The 15,315-nt window shown below is 30.9% G+C and overlaps 4 protein-coding genes across 4 annotated transcripts; 3 read left to right on the top strand and 1 right to left on the bottom strand.

The window, feature by feature from the left end:
* Positions 1-282: 282 nt before the first annotated feature.
* LOC123294811 lies at positions 283-3,532 on the top strand. The gene is made up of 5 exons (XM_044875967.1): positions 283-523; positions 609-757; positions 1,257-1,463; positions 2,867-3,157; positions 3,248-3,532. The coding sequence occupies exons 1-5, from the start codon at positions 385-387 to the stop codon at positions 3,335-3,337; spliced, it is 876 nt and encodes a 291-aa protein (XP_044731902.1). The 5' UTR covers positions 283-384; the 3' UTR covers positions 3,338-3,532.
* Positions 3,533-4,346: 814 nt separating this feature from the next.
* LOC123295244 (corepressor interacting with RBPJ 1) lies at positions 4,347-6,111 on the bottom strand. Its single transcript, XM_044876513.1, has 2 exons — positions 5,368-6,111; positions 4,347-4,932 (listed from the first exon to the last, which is right to left on the bottom strand). Exons 1-2 carry the CDS (start codon positions 6,030-6,032, stop codon positions 4,458-4,460), a joined length of 1,140 nt encoding a protein of 379 aa, XP_044732448.1. The 5' UTR covers positions 6,033-6,111; the 3' UTR covers positions 4,347-4,457.
* Positions 6,112-6,747: 636 nt separating this feature from the next.
* On the top strand, positions 6,748-8,093 carry LOC123294972 (prostasin-like). The gene is made up of 2 exons (XM_044876162.1): positions 6,748-7,006; positions 7,479-8,093. The coding sequence occupies exons 1-2, from the start codon at positions 6,752-6,754 to the stop codon at positions 8,091-8,093; spliced, it is 870 nt and encodes a 289-aa protein (XP_044732097.1). The 5' UTR covers positions 6,748-6,751.
* Positions 8,094-8,425: 332 nt separating this feature from the next.
* On the top strand, positions 8,426-12,946 carry LOC123295635 (post-GPI attachment to proteins factor 3). Its single transcript, XM_044877053.1, has 6 exons — positions 8,426-8,636; positions 9,764-9,915; positions 11,306-11,580; positions 11,801-11,937; positions 12,012-12,216; positions 12,786-12,946. The coding sequence occupies exons 1-6, from the start codon at positions 8,516-8,518 to the stop codon at positions 12,841-12,843; spliced, it is 948 nt and encodes a 315-aa protein (XP_044732988.1). The 5' UTR covers positions 8,426-8,515; the 3' UTR covers positions 12,844-12,946.
* Positions 12,947-15,315: the final 2,369 nt, after the last annotated feature.

Genomic DNA, 15,315 nt, shown 5'->3' with positions numbered 1-15,315 from the left:
ACTCGTGTTATATTCACAGACTTAATGTTAAGTATAGACTAATAATTTTGTCCTGAAAAACGATAAAACTGTAATCGGTAAAAATAGCCCTGGAAAAAATAGACCGAAAAAATAAAATAGATCTAGAAAAAATAGACCTGGGACAAATAGATCCGGAACAACAGATCCATCCTATGTTTCCTAAATACGTGAATATCCGTGAAGTCTATATTAAAATAAGTCGATGATTATAATTGTATGTAGCTTGAAGTGTAACTATGTTCGCATTTAGTGATTTTCGTAATTTCCTATAAACGCCATTTCATTTTAGTAATATTTCTTCCCAATTTTGGTTACAAACTATACAAATTGAATTTTTGTTATTTATTGGTTGGCGGGGAAATAATGGATAATGATGTTGAGAGTAGTTTGGATGGAAGTATTGAATATAGTGAAACTTTTGAAAATAATTCATTATCAATAAAACCGAAATACTACAAACAAACGTATAGAACCGCATGGGAGCAAATGCCCGACTTTAAAGGTAAACTAATAAATGATGGCGTCATAATGATTTTAATTATAAATATTATTAATTAATAAGTAAATGTTATGATTTTATTATCTAGGCTGGTTACGTGGTATACCTGGACAATCAACAAGAGCGTATTGTACATATTGTCAGAAAAGTTTACATGCTCATCGATTGAGTTTATTAAAACATACATGTACGATACGACATCAAAAAGCAGCTCAATTAAATTTCATCAGATCTCAGGTTTGTTTTTTACCATTTTTGTTTCGAGGCTGTGCGATTATACCACTTTAACCTTGGAGCAACGCTTTGTTTATTAAAAATCCATATGCCAAAGTTATGCCAGGTTCAAACTAGCTAAAAAACTTTGTAATATCTCGCGAATGGTATGACCCATGTTATTTTCCGCTGTGAAAATATTCAATTCATTTTTTATTTTAAATTTATGACAAATACAACAAAATCCATCTTTATTAATTTGTAAATCAAACCAACGACGATCACATACATTACATCCTTCAAAATTCAAATTCTTTTTAGCAATCTCAAAAGGATGATCGCCCATTAATGATCGATTACGATCACACTCTTTACGACCCGTCAACGTACCACGTCGTAGCATTTTATTGCTAAAAACGTTTTTTGTATTTTTCATTATGACGTTTTTTAATACTTGAAAGAATCTACAGATGGCCACTCATCAAAAAACAAATCCTTAACGCTCGGATTCATTATTTTTCAGAAACAAGAATTAGGGGAATATAGCGGAGAATTAGAAGATATTGTTATTGCTGGTTCAAGTCAAGGAGAAGAAGTCGACGTAACAACCGAATCAATGGACGGTGAAGTACATGTTGAGGAGGAATGTGAAGAATATCAAGATGAGGAAGAAATAGAGGAAACCGAAGAAGTTGAACATGGAATTCATTTGCGAAAAGTTTATCAACAAGTAAATAAATTTTATTACATTTATCAAAAAAATTCTAGTACAATTTTAATTTTCACAAAATTTTTCTAAAATTTCAATGATATTAGCAAAAATTAGGTTGGGATCATTTACATTTTATACGATTCGCTTGTATTTTCTGGTTTTTTAAACCAGATTCTTGAAAATTTTTTATTATCCTTTACCGCTTTGCTTTTTTTTTTCTTAATATTTTGTACAAACTTTCAAAGCGGGATGAAAAAATGGTTTTGGTTTGCAGGGAATTCGGTTAAAACACTCTAAAATGTGCTTTTTTATGGAGGTTTCATCGTCCTTGATACAGGCCTTACAAGTGGGATCATCACAGATCCCCATGTTATGAAGGTGATAGTTCAATCGATAATGTTCTGTCAAAAGTCCCCAAGAGTCCCACTATTTTCTCAACTGTGTTCTAGTGAGTTATAACAGAGCACAGTTGAATGACCTAACTTTGCCGTGGTTATGCACAGCTTGATTCGGTAAATTACGGAGCGTCTTTCAATGGAATTGAAAGATGACCCCTCTCGTTTCAGACGACCACAAGTCTGCTACTTCATTCCCTATAGCGCCAGAGTGGCCTAGTATCCAGATCAGTCTGACTGTGTTATTCAGTGCCAGGTGGCTCAGTTCCCGAAGCATTCATAGACTATACTCAATTGAAATTTAGACGCTTCAGCAAACAAACAACCTTACTTTCACATTTATAATACATAAGAATTATCCTTATGTTTTTTTGATGAGTATACTTATCATTATTTGAATTTTGATTAGAGATAAGAAAGTAAACTTTGTGATGACCCAAGTTTTATTTTTGATAAGGTCATATTATTTTGAACTATTTTAATTGCTTAGTATTTATTTCTTAGTTTTTATTATCATTATGTCTGAAAGGCTTTCTATTATTTATCGACATTTAAATAAAACTAATAGTGATCAAATCGATACAAGTTTGGTATCGTCCAATTCTGAGGTATAATTTTCGTGTTTTTTGTGAAGTTCAATTTTAATAGTTTTAATTATATATTTTTTATAATTTAATACTGAATTATGTTTTTGAAAATTCTGATAAATATATTTTTGGTTGAGACTTTTTTACAAGATTTATTATACTGCAGCTCTAATAATCTTTTGGTAGTTTTATAATTTCTAATTATTTAAATAATCCTAGAAAATACATACAGGATTTTTCGCTGTAGCATTTTTTTCGATAAAAGTTATTTTTCGAATTTCAAGTTTATGTCAACTTAAAATGCACCCTGTATACGATATAACACCTAGGTCATGTGTAATGCCTACGTAAGATGTGCGCCTTTAGACCCAAATTAAATGCTAAAAATTTAATTTGATTAAATATGTACTTATCCAATTTTTTGTGTGTTAAATTTCAGCAACCACGTCAACCACTTCCTTTAATTCAGACAATGTCGAACAAGCCACCAATTTCAACTCATGTTTTGGATACATCCAAAGGAACTCCAGTTGCTGGACTTCAAGTTAGTTTATATAAATTAATCGAAGGCCGTTGGACATATATCAACGAATCAATAACAAATCCAGATGGTCGTTGTAATAATTTCCTAGAACGTGGTGATTTTTCTGCTGGTCGTTATAAATTACATTATGATGTGGACAGATATTTTGAATTACGCAAACAAGAATCTTTATATCCGTTCATTGAGGTTAGTAACACAAATGTCTAGGACTTTTTTCTTGATTACCATGATATTTAATTTAATTTTGTTGTGCTAATTATAAAATATTGATTATAGATTGTATTCGATTGCCGCGCTCCTGTTGAACATTATCATATACCATTGTTATTGACACCTTTTGGATATACTACTTATCGAGGGACGTAAATACTACGAGTACGTTCTTTTGGATGGATAAACATTGTTTTGGTTTACAGAATCTACGTCACCCACCTCATTTTGGTTAATCATTCGAAACATTTAAATAAATTAAAGTTTTAAATTACATTTATGTTATTATATAAAGTATTTTGTTCAATTAAAATACTTTAGTGTCAGTCATTAAAGCATATACAGGGTGGGTCATTTTAATTTATAATGGCTAATAGCTCGTTTTGTAGTAAACCTATTATAAAATAATAAAAAGTTGTAGAGTTTGATGGGGAACATCATGTTTTGACATCAGATTGGATCTAGTTTTTCGGATTGCTTTAATAGCCAACTGAGATCCTTCACTTTAAATTAGAAACTTGGTCCTCATAAAAAATTACCACTTTTTCGAAAATCACACGGAAAAATGCTTTAGCCTAAAGTTGTCAAGGGCATAGAGGATATTTGCATGTGTCCATGGCTTTGATCTACATAAACTTAAAGTGGTCGTTAGATCGTTAGTGATCTAAATTGGCTATTAAAGGAACTCGAAGAACTAGGCCCAATTTGATATCAGAACATGATGTCCCCCTTCAAATTCTGTAATTTTTGTTTGAATTATTTTTTGTTTGGTTAACTACAAAACAAGCAATTACCCTGTATATTTAATGGCTCTCAATAAATTAAGTGGTGATTTACCTGGAAAGTTTAACATATTATTTAAAAATCCTACAATTTTCCTCCTTTGAAAAATCTTCGACTTAACGTTCCAGGATCACATTATTGGACTACTTTTGTAAATGTTAACTTTAGTATTAAGTGTACAGTTATTTAGGTAATAAAGAATTACTATGTAGATTTTCTTTTATATTTAAAAACCTCCCCAAATTCCTTCCTAAAATGACTTTACTTCTGATCGAAATATTATTCTTCTAGCATGTATAGAACTAGAATTTTTGAGGGGTTTCTACCGATTTTTCTGAAGGTTGCGATGCGAGTTATACATAATATGTACAAAAATAAAAACTTTTATTTTAAAAATTTGTTTTTATGAAAATTTTTATTTATTTTGTTGTGGTAAAGAACACGTATCTAAAATAGTGCCCCATGCAGTTTTTTAAAACAATATTAATTATTTTTAACGATTATAATAAGTTTTTTTCTTGTAATCATCGGTTTTAGATCGCTTGTTATGACGATGCCGTTGATTTTCATCATCACTTGAATCTGATTTACGTTTCTTCTCCTTAGAACTTCTATCACGTTTACGTTTATCTTCTGTGTATGACTCTGATGAAGTTGAACGTCTTCTACGTCTGTCATTATAATCACTTTTAGATTGTTTATCATATTTATTATAATTTTTATACTTTTCTTTCGATTTACTTGATTCTTCTAAGTCTGACGACGAATCACGTCGTTTATTTTTTGATTTTATTCTTTCAGAATTTGAATTTTCTGAATGTTCTGAAGACGAATATGATTTAGATACACTATGTTTTTTCTTTTTCGATTTAGATTTCTCAGAAGTAGATTCTTCTGAGTCTGAAGATGATTTTGAATGCTTTTTCTTCTTTTTCTTACTTGCTTTCTTCTCTAATTTTTCTAATTTTCTGAAACAATGAATAGAAAATGTTGTACACAAACGAAACGATAAAATTTCATTTAAGAAAAAATGGTGTCCCTCCTATATCGGCGTACGAGGAAATGAAACGGAGGATTTATTAGCTAAGGAAGCAAACATTACTAAAAAAAACTCTCATTAAATTACCTTTTTCTTAAGAGCCTTCTCCAAACTGAACCGATTTTGAGGATCATGTCCTATTTTTCAGTTGTTTCGGATACAGAACCCTAAACTCACATTTGAAAAATAGCTAAAAACACTCTCCATTTAATTACATTTGAAACGAAATGAAAAAAAATCTCGTTTTGAGTTCTACTTTCGAAATATCTTGGTGTGATCTCAAAACTTGATCAAAATATCTAGTTCTAGATTTAGAGGTCAAATTAGAATAAAATATTACGATTAAATATAGGTAGGAACTTACTTTAAAAGTGCTTTTTTCTGTTTTTTCGAAAGTGATGAAATAAATGCAGCATCTCCAGGAATACTATCTTCTGAATCACTTACAATCAATTCTCTATCTTCCATACGAGTAACACCTCTTTTCAACGCCAATCCATCGTCTAACATTTGTTGCACTAGAGTGTTTTGATCTAATGAAGGAACAGATTCCGTAGCGGTAGCAGCACGAGCTGCACTCATTGACATACTATACATTGGACATTCCTTGTCCGTATTAATATGACCCCACTTATGACACTTAATACATCGAACATTTCGTACTTGAATACCGAACGGTTGATCACGAATCTCTGAATCACCTTTACAATAACTTTCTCGCGGTGCATTATATTTACGTTGCCATTCAAATTTGTATTCTGGTTCGTTGTCTTCTCGTTCACGTTCACGTTTCATTCCTGGTGGTGGTTCATACATAAAATTCACGCTTAATTTATCTTTGCTCTCTTTACTTAACATCGCTTTGTTATCGTGAAGGTCTTGTTCTTTTTCATATTGTACACGAAGTTCATCTTGTTTCTTTTTGTATGCTTCAGTTTTTTGTTCAGCCATCCATACTCGTTTTAAATTGTCTCTAGACGCAGGATGGAAAAACTTTTTACACATGTAATTATTAAATCCTTTACCCATTTTGATTTATTTTGTTTTTACAATTAATTAATTATGATATAAATATTTTGCAAGTTATGAAATGTAAATTCACTACGTATGACAAATCAATAGACTTATAGAAAATATAACCCAAGTGTATTTAAGTGTTCTCTATGAATCTAGGATAATTTCACAGACTTAATTATGTCATATAATTAATAGACTGATAGTGAGTGTGAGCACCATGGATATAAGAATATTTTAAAAGGGATGGAGTATAACCGAGTGGGGCATTGTGCCTACTTTCTATTGGCTGTTAACTAGGCGCATGCGGAAAGTATGCTCAAAGCCTTCTTTAAGTGTTTTTGATTCGTTTGTAAACATGGAAACATGTTTGACATATGGTTGACGTGTGTGGACAACATAAATAAATAATATTATATTCAAAAGAAAAGTAAAATTTGTAAAGAAAAATAAATACGTGAAGTATTTATGCGGTGAAAAATATCGCACATTATTTAAATTACATTGGAAGACAGTCGGAAGGAAGTGTTCAAAATGTCGACCGCCTGATAAACCCACAATTGATAATCATATTCACCAGCTATTATGTATACAGTTGTTTATTTATCATTACCATGTGTTTTAATCAAAAATTTTTAAGTTTATTAAAAATGGATTATCTATAATTCAAAAAAGAATTAAAAATGAAAATCAAAATTTTTTGTATTCTATTGTGTCTGGTTGCCATTTTTAATATGACATATCCAATATCACATAAATGTATTATATCAAAAATGAATAAACGAAATCGAATGGTGCCATACGATTATACATTTCTTGCACAAATTTTACTTCAAGAAAAACTAATATGCTCAGCAACAGTTATACATAATTGTTGGCTTCTAAGTGCTGCAAGTTGTTTTGATCTCACACCAGCCTGGCCATCATACGAGGTTCGAGTTGGTGTTATTGGAATGGAGGAAACTTACACGACACACCCAGTTTTGCAGGTGTACCTTTTATTACCAAATTTAACTAGAAATCTCTAGTATAATGCTGTCAAATAAATATTTAACCCCTAAATGAAAGGTAAAAAGCTGATTTTCACAGGCTTTTCTTTAGCATAGTTCTAAGCACTGGCTTAAAAATCGCTGATAATCGCATATACGTATCTTGAGATATTCATCCTCAATAGACGAGAAAACTGTGATGTATTTTCCTCTACATGCAAGTTAAAAATAGCTTAGGTCGTAACGGCACACGAGTGTGGAAAATTTAAAAACGAAATTTTTTCGTTGCGTTTTCTTAATGTTGCCAATTAATTTCAAAATGGTCTGGTTTGTACCCCCAAACGACTCAATTTAAGAAATAATCTCTCTGACACCTCTTGGCTTAAGTAACAGATTTCGGATACCGATTTCTAGGATATCTTGGAGGATATCTATGGTTAATATTCCTACTAATGTACCTCGAATTGTATAGGTTTTCATAGAAGACAATTACCATCATGGCAGTAATGAATATAATATTGCCCTTATTCAAGTTGATTATATGGATAATATCAATTATTTAACATCAATTAATTTAGTATCCACTCGAATGAATTTGTTTGAACCAATGAGCTGTACAATATTAGGATATAATCGTAAGAATTCCATAGAACTTGATGAAATCAAAATGGTGGTAGCCAACTATACAGATTGTGATTATAAACTGAATACACTAAGAGCAAAAGAAAGACGTTATAAACCAAATACAATTGGTAAAAATAATTTTTGTCTGATATCTAGTGAAGGTAGAAATGAAACATTTTGTGAAGCAATAATTGGGGGGCCTGTATTGTGTTCGTCAAACGAACATTTAAGGGGTATTGTGGTTGAATTTCCTATGACAAAACAATGTAATGAAACTGGACCAATCCCTGTAATTGATATTAGTTCTGAATCTGAATGGGTACAAGATTCAATATTGAATTTGAATAAGAAGCTTTCCTTTCGTACGGCCAAATCATCTTCAGATTTAAAACACATTTCTGTTTTGATCTTATGGTATAATTGGTATAGTGGTTTTTGTGTTACATTATATTCAAATCAATAGATTATCACTGTACCAACGTGATATTAGTTATTGATATGATAAAAATGTTATTTTAGATTTTAAAAGTCTGTATTGATACGCTCAGAATGTTAATCAATAAAACACAAAAATACTTACAATTATTTAACTTATTTATTACTAGCTATTACATTCCGCTTTGCTGGGAAAATTCAACTTTAAAAGATTATACTAAAAGAAGAGTAAATTTACTCATTTTGAAGCGCTGGGAATGCTCAGAGTTTGCTAGAGATTAATGATTTTGTTACATCAAAGTGTCAGTCTATTTTATTTATATATAATAATACACGTCTGTGCTCTTTGACCAAACGTCAAAAGGTCAATACACTTGATAATTTGTAATAAAAAAATTGTAAATAAAAAGATTTCAAAACATTTAATTTAAATGACATTTTACATTTGTAATGCTCTTAAATAGTTTTATTATTTTAATTTATATAAACGTGTGTCTGGCATCAACCGGTGATTTATCACCATTCTTCCAAAAATGTGTAGATCGATGTTTATTTTCAAATTGTACAAAAGGTATATTGGTATATTTTCTATATTAATATTTTAAATGTATTAAAGTTATTGTTTTTTATTGCAGTCATATTCTAAATGCTATTTTTCACACAAAAAAAAAATTTAATTAAAGTTCTTAATATTTAGATATTAAGAATAAGATAGTTGTTTAACACTATTCGACAACTTTGTACTGTGAAAAAAATTCAATAACGTATTCTATACCTGCTATAGGATACGAGAATACTAGAAGAAAACTAGCCGTAGTGGTTGTTTCTGGATTAGGCGTTTCACAGTGCAAATTTTGTCGAATGGTTTATATTTGTATTTAGCAGGTACGTAACCAAGGAAAACATTTTTTATAGTTAAAACCGATATTATGCTTTTCGGTTTTTCATCACCTGCTTATCATTTGTTTGCCTGATATTTCGGCATCATGTTATTTTTAAATCATCTCATGACACTGAAAGCACGATATTCACTATACAGGGTGTTCTATTATTGATAGCAGAAAATTGTACCAGTAAATTAAGCTTATCAAGACAAATAGTAAAGCTCTTTACCAAATTCGATCTGAGGTCTAATTCGGGAGATGTGACTATTCAAAAAATAGAATGATTTGTGCAATCACAGGCCAATCAAACTCATTTGAGTGGTCTGTGAATGCATAAATCTTTCTATTTTTCCCATAGTCACATCTCCTGAATTAGGCCTCAAATCGGAATTTGATAAATAGCTTTTCCATTTGCCTTGAAAAGCTTAATTTACTGGTATAATTACCTGCTATAAATAATAGAACACCCTGTATAAGTCATGTCTGTATGAAAAAGCACTGTTCACTTTAATCTGAAAAACGTTTGTACAAAAATTCAGCTTACTCCGTTGGATTCCGAGGTGAAATCCGAAGATGATTGGAGTAAAAGTTTTTAAACGTTTGTAATAAAATTCGCCTGGATGAAACTGAAGTTATTTTTGTAGCATTAGAAAGCCTGCGTCACTTGGTTACGTGCCTGGTTTTTAAATAAAATGATTAGTAAGAACGTAGAACAAATAAATAATTGAACGAAACAAAATATAAATTGATATTTTATAAATCAAAATGAGTCATTAAATAAAATCCAAAGATATTTAGTGAGTTTTGTATTTAGATGATATTGGATATAAATATCCACGGATTGTACCGTTAAGTTTAAAATTACTTCGATGGACATGTAAAGATAATTGCAATTATGAATGTATGTGGGGTACAGTGGATGCCCTTGTCAGTAGAAATTGGGATGTGCCACAATTTCATGGAAAAGTACGTAAAAAAAAAATATTGATCCATGCACACAAATTAACACACACACGCACAAATCTTCACTCACATATTATGCATTCATTTCTTTTTATTCTTTTTTTATATTCCATACTAGCTGACCTCGTGAACTTCGACGATTATTAATTCTTAATTAACATTTTCAGCGATTATTAATTATAAATTAACACCTGCAGCTTTAATTATTCATTAATAGCTAACACTATTGCTTTTTTTGCCTTAGTTGTCTTTTTCGAAAATATTCATTTTTCGGAAAACTTGCTATGGTGGTAGTCTTCCTGCATTCGTATACTTTCTTGTAAAATCTATATACTATATAGCCGAACTCTGGGCTGATTCACTTACCGATACAAATTCTAAGGCACTTCTAGATGTGCTAGAAAGATGCCGTTTTCGGCGTTCGACGGGGAATTGATTTAGACTTAAGGAAATAATCGGAAAACTTCAAATTTTTCTCACGGAAACTATGTTTTTTCTGTTCTATACATGCAAGAAAAATAAACTTTTCACCAATCGTCTCGAAATGGAATCCAATTGACAGAAAAGTTTGAAAAGATTTATTACCCACATCACAACCCCCCAGAAAATAGGAAAAATACCCCTAAAATAATCCTTTTCTTCTTTACAAGCTAGAAAGGTGTTATTTTTTGTTTTTCAAGTATTCTGTGTCGCTGAACCAAGGTTGAAAGCAGCTACGGGGGTCAAGGGGAGAACCCCTTTGCGAGCAAAGCGAGTCTATAATACTACATAGCCCTATTTGAAGTTGACTGACTCACTCATATAAACAAATTCTTAGAAACTTCTAGACATGCTAGCAATATTTTCCGCTTTATTTTTTGAAGAAATTTTTTAACCCTCTACTAACTTTTAACAATTCATTGAAAGTATGTAAGTAATTTTAACATTTTTGAGGTTTATTTATGGCTATGGATTTCTTGAAGCTTGCATTTTAATTGCTTGAATTTTCATAATTTTCTTGGTAGAGAAACAACTGTTGTATTTTATAATTTACTTTTATTTCAGTTTTATTACAGACTACAGAGCATTTTTTTCTGCATTAAATTACTGGAGTTATTATTCTTATTTAAATAGGTTCCGTATCACGTACTGAATGTAAATCACAGTCATATATTTATATATACAAGTCCACATCACAACGCCACCAATATCAAATCCAAACCACTGGCCAATAATTAATTAATTAATTTATTAATAATTAATTATTATTTCAACAAATATTATTATCAATTATCCCATTTCAAATATATTCAGACCGTTAAATTTGAAATACCTTTTAGAGATACCCTCTAAAGTTCCAGGGTCATAATAACAAGATTAAATATTAATTTTTCTTTTTGACCTTTTTTTTTAGTGGCCGTTTGTTAGAATCTTTGGCATCCAAGAACCAGCCTCAACATTATTCTCGTTAATGAATTTAGCAGTTCATTGTCGATATTTTTACTATTTAATACATTTGAATGGCGATCAAACAATGGTCAGATTTTGGAAAATGAATTCAATTGTAAATATTCATGGTTGGATTTGGTCTTGTATTTTCCATACAAGAGATGTTCGTCTTACTGAAATTATGGATTATATTTGTGCATTTTCAATTGTTTCGTTTTCATTATTATGTGCATTAATTAGGTAATTTTTTATCTTATTTTAAATATTGATACTTACTTGAGCCAGCCTCTCTTCTACGACCTCTCCGACCTAAAGTCATGGTCATGGTTCATGGAGTAGTGGTCGGGGATGGGCCAACCCATTTACGGTATCACATCGGACCCTATGGTCTAAGTGTGTCCCACCCCAGGACAGCCACTCTAACCTAACCTAACCTACCTTTTTATTGATTTATTTACAGATTATCGTATTGGAAGACTAGAAAAATAAAATGTATATTTACAATAATTATGTTAATAGTTTTCTTAAACCATACAGCTTATCTGGCAACAGGATTGTTTGATTACTCTTATAACATGTTTTTGAATGTTTTTGTAGGTAAGAATCACTTTTAAAATTACAAAATTACAGTTCCTTTAAGGTTCGTTATTAATAGATGTTTTTTTTTCCAGGTGGATTAACTTGTGTATTATGGATAATATGGTGTTTAAAAAATATACATAAATATAAACATTTACGAAAATGTTTAATATTTGTTACATTAATGCCTGCCGTTACTGCATTTGAAATTTTAGACTTTCCACCAATTTGGTGGTTGATAGATGCTCATTCCTTGTGGCATTTAGCTACTGTGCCATTAAATATTGTGTTTTATAAGTAAGTATAAATATTTTTTTATTAAAAAAATTGTATACAGGTGAAATTTCAAGTTTTTAAAACTTAAAGTAGTTCGGCCCTGTTTGAGCTAGTACAGTGAATACAGTGTTTAAGCTAGTCTCTTGATTACAATAAACACAGTTTTGGTGCCTCTTGAGGGACACAATTGTGAATTATTTCATTTCAAAATTGTGATTTTTAACACAGTACCTTTTGGAAGAACTTACAATAATGTTAATTGTACAAAAATTAATCGATGATTAATTGAGCTTCAAAAAAGTTTTCGTAATGAAGAAAATTTAGCACAGATTCTGTTTATGCAAAAAGACATTACCTTACGGCGCTTTCCAAAAAGAATACATAAAAAACTTGGGTTTTTGACGATTAAACGTCAAAAACTAGTCAAATTGACGTATAAATTTAATTTTGACATTATTTTTAAAGCATTCAAAAACATTTACGTGATACAAATATTATATTTATTCATAACTTAATATATATAATTAGTTGAAATTAATTTAAAAAAAAACTACCAATATAAAATAAACTTTTTTTTTCTATTTGAACAGTTTTATAATTGAAGATATTCGATATTTACAAAAAGAAGATGTAATCAAGAAATTATAATACTTACTAATTGTTATTTTAGATGTGTCGTTATAAAAATTAATTATCAAAATGTTGATGAAATCTATTTGTTTCTGTTTTATATTAAATTGTAACTGTTGACTGTACCTAGAATTCTTTAGTAGAACTATGTTAAAAATTTATTACTATTGGTTATTTGTTATTTTAGAAAAATATAGAATTATATATACAAATTGTATATTATTGTTTTATTTAAACCTACAATCATGGACACAGCCAGGATTATATTCAGGGGCCAGGATTACATTCCATCGACTATTTCCTTTCAGCTTTGATGTCGAAAAAACGGTTGCTATGTACTTCTAGAAAATGTATGCATGCGAATCGTGAACCATTAAAAAAAGAATAGAAAAACTTCTGGAAGCAGTGGAGTTAAGCGTAATAAATGTACGTTTAATTATAGTTAGAGAGATGTATATATGATTTACTGATGGTCATGGTAACCGTCTGCTGAGCCTTAAATATGATAGTAGGTAATATTCCAAGTCGTCCAGTAAGGTTCCTCGAATTTCTATGTGTCATATTCCCCTCCAGGGGGAGATTTGAAAACCTGTCACTAAGTTATGGTTCTGGAAACTGTCTGCTTGTTTGCGAATTATGCCAAAATAACCTAAAATGTCGTTACGCGGTAAACAAATTTGAAGTAATGGTTCTGGAAACTGTAAAACTTGTTTGGTTGTGTTGAGGATGTCAAAAGGATCAGGAAAATATGTCTGACAGAAAAGCAAGTGGTCAGGGATTATTTTGGCAGCACTTTGAAAAACACGAATTATTCTCTGGGGGGAATATGACACATAGAAATTCGAGGAACCTTACAGGGCGACTTGGAACATTACCTACTATCATATTTAAGGCTCAGCAGACGGTTACCATGACCATCAGTAAATCATATGTACGTCTCTCTAACTATTAATGGTGAGACATGAATTTTTTTGTATAGGACTGAGGTGGAAAAGATTAAAGGAGGACAATGAATTTTAATTCTTTTTCTGTATATTTTCCTTCAAGACAGCGAAGGGTGCAAGTGCACCCTCCTTGCACCTTTTCCTGACGCCCATTTCTAGTGCATACAAAGGTAATTAAAGCTAATTGGTACCCTTAGCTAAGCAATTACCAAAAAGCAAAATTACCATTGAGTGTATCTAATGGAATAACAAAACAAACAATTGTTTAATAGCCAGTTAATGAAATATTTACAAAAATGTGATTTTATAAAATTTAACATCAAAGTTTTAATAGTCAAACTTTAAAAATGACAGTTAAAAATTTAACTATGATTTTGTTGTCTTATGCTGTATCGTTCACAATAACATGTGGTAAGTTTTGAAACTTAAAAAAATATTTTTTGCTCCAAAGTGCACCATTAGGGAGATATAGACCGAAACGGTTTTTCTCAAAATGACGGCACTTTCGCTCTCAAAATTTAAAAGGATTTTGTGCATTTACATTCAGTAAGTGATAATAATAATAATAAATAGCCTGATTTAGCACGCTTTTCTATTTTCAGCCGTTCTTTTCCACAGACCTCCTGCATACCTTGTAATTTCATCTCTCCACCTAGTTGGTGGCCGACCTCTTTTACGTGATAGATTTAATGGTACCCATGATGTACATCTAGTCGTCCATCGATCATCGTTTAGCCTTGAAATATGCCCAGCCCATTTCCACTTCAATATTTGATACAGACAGTTACGTCCTTGACATTTGTTATTGATCTAATAGTATTAACCCTATTAGCAAGTCTGTAATTTAGCATAGATCTTTCCATATTCCTTTGGCATGTCCTGAGTTTTTTATAATTTGAGATGGTTAGCGCTGAGGTTTGGGTACCGTACGTTAAAATCGGTAGAATACACGCATTTCAGGCCTTCCTGATACTGAGCCTATATTAAATACTCCTGCAATTCAGTGTGTACTCCTGCATTGTTAATTAATGATGTTTTTCATTTTTTAAGGTCATAGTTCAAATTCTACACGTAAATCAACTTCATCCGATTATTTTATTCTCGGCGGTGATCGAACAGCAATAGAATATCATCCATACATGGTAAAGCATACGTTGTATTCCTAGTTGATTTTACGTATGTCTTCCTCGATAAGACCGAAGACTTTTGATTTGAAAATTCCAGAATAACATTGAAACAAGCTACATATTTTTTTTATTAATTTCAAATTTTTGTATAAGTCAAAGACCTTCATAAATGATATTTTAATAGCTTTTGTTATCTCGATACATTATACCTCTTTACATATGAGAGTGAGACTTTACACTTCTATGGAAAACGGATATTACGTGCTTTCATTTGAACAAACAGAAAAAATTAAACAGAAGCCGGGTATCGAACTCGTATATTCTAGATATCAAATCTAGGATGTACTGAGGGATGCAACGATACCGAGAGGTGTGTATATCGCTAGCTGCAACTTTCTGCGATTTTGTATTTTTTATAT

The sequence above is a fragment of the Chrysoperla carnea genome, chromosome 3, assembly GCF_905475395.1.
Source record: "Chrysoperla carnea chromosome 3, inChrCarn1.1, whole genome shotgun sequence".
Lineage (NCBI taxonomy): Eukaryota > Metazoa > Arthropoda > Insecta > Neuroptera > Chrysopidae > Chrysoperla > Chrysoperla carnea.
The sequence above is the reverse complement of the archived record's forward strand: the minus strand, read 5'-3'. Positions and strand labels throughout refer to the sequence as shown.

Coding starts and splice junctions, on each gene's coding strand:
- LOC123295635 (XM_044877053.1), top strand. CDS start 8,516: ATGCTCTTAAATAGTTTTATTATTTTAATTTATATAAACGTGTGTCTG. Junction 8,637..9,763: donor ATTTTCAAATTGTACAAAAG/GTATATTGGTAT, acceptor TTTTGTATTTAG/ATGATATTGGATATAAATAT. Junction 11,938..12,011: donor GTTTTTGAATGTTTTTGTAG/GTAAGAATCACT, acceptor TTTTTTTTCCAG/GTGGATTAACTTGTGTATTA.
- LOC123295244 (XM_044876513.1), bottom strand. CDS start 6,032: ATGGGTAAAGGATTTAATAATTACATGTGTAAAAAGTTTTTCCATCCT. Junction 4,933..5,367: donor CAGAAAAAAGCACTTTTAAA/GTAAGTTCCTAC, acceptor TCATTGTTTCAG/AAAATTAGAAAAATTAGAGA.
- LOC123294972 (XM_044876162.1), top strand. CDS start 6,752: ATGACATATCCAATATCACATAAATGTATTATATCAAAAATGAATAAA. Junction 7,007..7,478: donor CGACACACCCAGTTTTGCAG/GTGTACCTTTTA, acceptor CGAATTGTATAG/GTTTTCATAGAAGACAATTA.
- LOC123294811 (XM_044875967.1), top strand. CDS start 385: ATGGATAATGATGTTGAGAGTAGTTTGGATGGAAGTATTGAATATAGT. Junction 524..608: donor GCAAATGCCCGACTTTAAAG/GTAAACTAATAA, acceptor TTTATTATCTAG/GCTGGTTACGTGGTATACCT. Junction 1,464..2,866: donor TGCGAAAAGTTTATCAACAA/GTAAATAAATTT, acceptor GTTAAATTTCAG/CAACCACGTCAACCACTTCC.